Source organism: Primulina huaijiensis, chromosome 3 (genome assembly GCF_012295235.1).
Source record: "Primulina huaijiensis isolate GDHJ02 chromosome 3, ASM1229523v2, whole genome shotgun sequence".
NCBI lineage: Eukaryota > Viridiplantae > Streptophyta > Magnoliopsida > Lamiales > Gesneriaceae > Primulina > Primulina huaijiensis.
In genome coordinates this window covers 28248439-28254438 of record NC_133308.1, presented here as the reverse complement: position 1 = coordinate 28254438, position 6000 = coordinate 28248439, and the positions used below count along the sequence as shown (strand labels likewise).

At 32.3% G+C, this 6000-nt stretch overlaps 1 protein-coding gene across 1 annotated transcript in view; it reads right to left on the bottom strand.

The window, feature by feature from the left end:
• LOC140972649 (floral homeotic protein APETALA 2-like) overlaps positions 1 to 1626 on the bottom strand; it is a 3380-nt gene extending 1754 nt beyond the window's left edge. Inside the window, exons 1-5 of the mRNA XM_073435031.1 lie at positions 684 to 1626; positions 585 to 610; positions 450 to 480; positions 260 to 347; positions 1 to 140 (exon numbers count right to left, since the gene is read on the bottom strand). Of these exons, the coding sequence (XP_073291132.1) occupies positions 1 to 140; positions 260 to 347; positions 450 to 480; positions 585 to 610; positions 684 to 1177 (779 nt within the window). The 5' untranslated portion in view covers positions 1178 to 1626. The remainder of the gene's footprint in view (positions 141 to 259; positions 348 to 449; positions 481 to 584; positions 611 to 683) is intronic.
• Between the last annotated feature and the right edge of the window lie 4374 nt (positions 1627 to 6000).

Here is a 6000-nt window from a genome sequence, read left to right as displayed (position 1 = left end):
CCTAGAAATTGGCCCATTCTTGCTTCCCATCTACCACATTTGTGCAAAGTAACACCTCGATACTTAGAACTCCCTCTTGGATAACCAGTGCTCTGCCGCCTCAGCACATGCACAAATTCCTCCTTCGTTAAATTGCTGATCTGTAATTTAATTAATGAAATGAAATCTTTCATAGACAAATCTTTTCGATACTGTTGTTAAACAGGGAAATACACTGTACAAAATAAGGCATTTTAATTTAATTTTACAAGTGACTTGCCTGTTTTAAGTCATCTTCGTAATCTTCCAGGCTAAAGTTTATGTCGGCTTCCACTCCTCTGAATTTAATGGCTGCCTTATCATATGCGCTGCGGTACATTTACATTTCAGATGTCGTTTCTTAAGATTTTTGTTCGAAGTAGTTCTGAAAATTTATGTTAAAAGAATTATGATGATGGAGACTAACTCACCGAGCTGCTGCATGCGCTGTATCGAATCCACCTAACACGAATTAAATGCACGAAAGATGAGTATATTTCATTAATTTCATTGATTTTGCAGATTAGTTAGTGATGAAAATAATGTTTTACAAGAAGAAAACCAACCTAGATAGACTTGTTTTCCGCAATCCCTGATCCAAGAAGAGAAATTATAAGTGAACAGAAAATGAAAAAGAAGAGATTTTTAATAAAGATGGGTATTACCAGATGTGGGATTCCCAGCGCCCAGTTCTCCGGTAGAAAGTGACTCCGCGGTACTGGGAGCTCCGGGACCTGGGTCCACGGCGGCTCTTCTTCTGAGGCTGAGAAACCTCCATCGTAGAATTCCCCGCGGCGGCGCCGTCGCTGGCTTCGAACTGGCAGAATTTAACTCCAACCCAGTGGGACCTGGGGATGTTGGTAAGTTCTCCACCTCTCATTCCCGACTCATCCACCGGGAAGAACTGCCGCGTCACCGGCAAAGATCCCGCACCGGCGTCACCATCTTTAAGATCATTAGCCACAGAGAATCCAAAGATTCTGCTGTTCCTCTTCCTCCAGCCGCCCCTTTCAGCTTCCTCTTCTTCGGAACCGTCCTCGATAACCACCGCCGATGAGCTGGAATTCGACACGGATCCAACCCACTTCCCCTTCTCGTCCGACCACCCCTCCGATTCCTCACCCACCCTCCGATCCGGTGAATCATTAAGATTCCACATTCCACAAACCACAAAAAAAAAATAACTAAAAAAACAAAAAATACGTAAAACACAACCACTGAACAAAACTACAGACGCCTTTCCCTCTTCTATTTCTCGTAAGTATTCCCCTCTGCTACAACATCAAATAACTGTACACAGGCTCTGGAAGAACATAAAGAATCTACAACCATAGAGTAGAGAAAAAAAAAGGCTTTTTCAAGAGAATTTCACCAACTGTTACGGTTTCCCATTTTCAACAGTAGGAGTAGATCTCTCATAATCACCATACATCTCCCCCTATCTAAGTTTCCCGATACCCCATAGACAAGGCCTAATCACTACATGAATGGGGGTTAATTATAATAATCTAGCTAGAGCCTGTGAACCTAGAGAGGGAGAGGCATCCTTTTTCGCTGCTACGTTCAATCAAGTCAGAAATAGTTCGAGGGTTTGTTTTATAAAACTCTTTCTATTTATATCACTCTGCTGTGCTGATGAAATTTACCATTCTCTTTCCTTAAAACTCTGTACGTACGTGTATGTATAAGTGTGTGTATAGTTTTGTACGTTTTATTACACTTAGCTCTACCGTACTGTAAAATCTATTCATCAAATTTTTGTTCGACGTATAACTAATTCCAAAGAAAACACAAATAAATCGGTTTTTAGGGTTGTCCAAACACATTTATTCTTTTTTCCTTACTTTTGAAAACAAGAGATTTAAAATGCTAAAATTATTTTTACATTTGAGTTTTTGTTGCCATTTCATTGCATGTCGATCAAACATTTCACTGATCCTTAAAATATCTTAATTATTATATTAATTTATTTTTCTCCAACGTAGTATATTTTTAATAGAAAATATGATATATATTATCAACACCACTTTTCATTAAAAAAAATTGGGTGGAAAAAGACAGAACCATCTCTATCTTACGCAACTTTCCGACGTTAACCAAATCGAAAAGCAATTGCCTCTCTCTCCAAGGTTTTTTTTAAAAAAAAAATATTTAATAATTATCCCTAAAATACCCACCCACTAATGGAAGTAGACAGCACCTACACTCCATGGATAGTCTTACTACTCAATTACCTTGATCAGCAAAACTAATTATATTTTCTTTTTCATTCATTCATTCATTCTAAAACCCATCCAATCCAACCTTTGACGTAATTCTCCGCAAATATCTGCTATTCATTTTTCAAACAAATCTCTATACAAAAAACATATAAGATAAATTGGTAGTTAAATCATATTTAAGCCAAAATGTGATGAAAGATCAAAACTAAGTTTTCATGATTAATAATATATTAAAAATAAAAATTTATTTCATTAATATAATTTTAACTACATCAATCGAAACAATAAATGAAGTAATATATAAACATAATAGATTTAAGATAAAATATGCGGATCCTGGAGTTCTAAAAATAACATAGGTGAATCAAAATTATAGTTATTAATATTTTTATATGCATATATGGCATACAAGAAGATCTAAGCATTGCCTGATTTTTTGTTATGTATCAAAATAGTATGTTTTCTATTTTTTAATTATCAGTTATTTGACGGTCGATCTTATTGTATCAACATGCATTGTTTCTTATTTTTATAAATTAAGTCCATCGGTCGGACCTTCGACGTGAAATATATGAGTTTGGTCGAAAAAATATCGTATTATATAAAATAGAGGGGTTAAGTATTGCGATCCGCTCTTCATTTTGGCAGACTTGAAGTTCAATTTTTGGATGGGGGAATAATGGAGAAAAATGACCACGGGAGAGGGGCAGGAGGGTTCCGGTCTCAGAAAAGGAAAATGGAATAATGACAAGAAATGGAAAATATAGCGAGAAATGTCGAATCCGACGGGGTACGCTTTGTTGAGGCCCACCCTCCACCTTCCCTCATTTGTCATTTCACCCATCAATGCCTGTTGTACCTTTGTCTTTAGTCATCCCATCACCCCTTACTCTCACCTCCCCGCGCGTGTGCTTACGTGGCTCTGTTGTCACATCTATAGTCTTAAATTACTCTTACGTCCTTTTCGTACAGACCTATATTTTATTATAATCTGATTTTGTATTCGAAATATCGTCCTAAAATTAACATCGTGTCATCATATTGATGTGAAAATAATGGTTCCTCCTTATTTTTTTAGAGAACAAATTTTCTATGAATTATATCATTTAATCAACTATCGACATTTCGTTTTTTTATATTTTTCGTCGCAAAAAATGTGAAAACATTAGCATTATATGGTATATGATCGATAAAATTATAGTTGATTGTAAGAGTACAATTCGATATTTTAAATCGTATAATAATTCAAATATAATGTTTCGATTACTCTATCTAATAAAAATAATTATTACACCCCAACATATATATACATATATATATTAGAATAGTAACTTATTTCGTTTTTTAATAGAAAAATTCATATCACTAAATCAACTATCATCGTTTCATTAATAGTATATTATTTAAGATAAATATTTTTAAAAGTACTATATATTCAAGCTGCTTTTATTTCAAGATAAGATTGTGTAAAGATAATTTATAGAGTGATCACTAAAATAATTGAATATGATATAGAATAGTTATGAATAAATAATATTTTATTTAATTTAACTGGTTGGGATTGTGATTATACTTATGATTAAATAAAAACAATTTTGGTACGTAACAAAAAGAAGATGTCACACCACAAAACACCATATAAATATTAATGGGTAAATTTTTTGTGAAAAGGTATTATGAGTCTGTCTACATCCGTGAAATGAGTCAACTCGACTCATATCTATGAATTGAGTCGAATATCAGATCTCTCTCATAAAATTAACTTATGAGACAATTTCACAAGAATTTTTATGAATATTGACGAGATTAGTTATGAGCAGATGTGATTTATTTATTTCTAACAATAAAAAAAGGCATGAGATTTATTGAGAGCCAATAAAAGAGTGTAAATGCATGGCCATAAAAACATTTGAATGGGGACTAAAATGGAGAGTCCATATTCAAATTTATGGGAATCATAATTTACCTCCATTAAGAAATAAATATTTTAACTAACATAGTGCAATTTTTCCCACCTCCCTCTAAATAATTCTGCTCCCATTTGACGAAGCCTTTTATTTCCATTAATAGTGTGGAGCTTTCTCATTATTCTTTAGTCTCAATTTAGCTGTGTTTTTTAAAGTTACACATCAATAATGTATAATAATATCAATAGGTGGAGAGGATTTTGTATAATTTGCCGTCTTTGGTGGAGCAAGTAATGGTTCTACCCTTATAGGCTGTCTAAGTTATAATTATGTTTGGAAAACAAAATTTAAAAAATGACGACGACGACGATAATAATAATAATAATAAAGTTATTATTATTTAATAACATGGAAACTTGGCTAGCATGTACATATTTTAGACATACAAGATTATTTTAAAGATTTCTGATTGATATATCGAATGATGTGAATCTACATGTCCGATCGAGATCTCGAGTGTACGTGTTTGTTTGTCGCGTGAAACAACTCACGGCATAGGTACAACATTTTGATATTTTCCATAAATTTCTTTTCGAATCTAAATATTTTGATGTGATTTTGAGCTTGGAAGTTTATTGATGTTTTTTTTTGAGTAATTCAAGCTAAAAATCGGTCACGTCTCATCGGATACTAGATAAATAGTTAAAAAAAAGTGCATTTTAATTGGGTACTCAAATGTATTTGTATGTAAAATTATGGACAAACTAATCAAAATATTGAGTAAATAAATACTTTTCAAAGCTAATATACCGTATTTTTTCCCCTTAATAAAAAGTTGATGTAATTTATTTATTTGTTTTTTAATCTTTATTATAGGATATTAATAAGAAAAGTAAGTAAACTAAAATTAAATCAAATTTGTTTTTCCCCCGTGGACCACACACTCTTTAACCCATCTTTTATCTCGGAATGCCCATTTTGGACATGGAATCAAACCTAACTTGGGCCTTGCTTCTATGTTGGGATAAAAATAAGAGGAAATATCATCTTAATAATTTACAACATAAAAATAAGTTATGAATTGGCATGAAAATTATTGTAAATAGCTTATTTATTTATTTAATGCATTTTGATTATTAATAATATTACAGTGCCCTGTTTTTTTAATAAGAAATTATATTTTTTATAATGTATTTTGATTAAAGTTCTCATACTTACGCATGTACTAATTCTCATTTTCTTCGTAATTGTTAGACACTATTGCAAACTTTCATTTACCAAATAAGATTGCCACCTAATCTCTTTATACAATTAGGTCGAACTTAATAAATATGTATTACATCGGTTCCTTTCATAATTAAATACATCTTACCTAAATATCAAAGTGTCTAAACTAGCTAAAGGGCAAAAACTTGTGTGAGACGACGGTATCATGGGTCGTATTTTATGAGACATATCTCTTATTCGAGTCATCCATGAAAAATTATTATTTTTTATTGTGAATATCGGTAGGGTTAACCCGTTTCACAGATAAATATTCGTGAGACCGTCTCACAAGAGATCTACTCACACTAGAGATTCTCCCAGAATATTTTTAGGCCTAAAATTGCAACTTTGGTTCTATATATTTGATTCCTAATTGTTTTGATTACTAATGTATCTTTTGATTTTGTAATTTTAATATTTTTTCACAGAAAGTGGTGATGTTGTACTATACTCATTAGCGCCGCCATCAAGGAAAAAATTTTAAAATTGCTAAAACAAATGTGACAAATTAAGACTGAAATTTTACAATATAGAAGACCAAAATCGCAAAGATATGTAAAATCAAAATATATTATTCCCTATTTTTA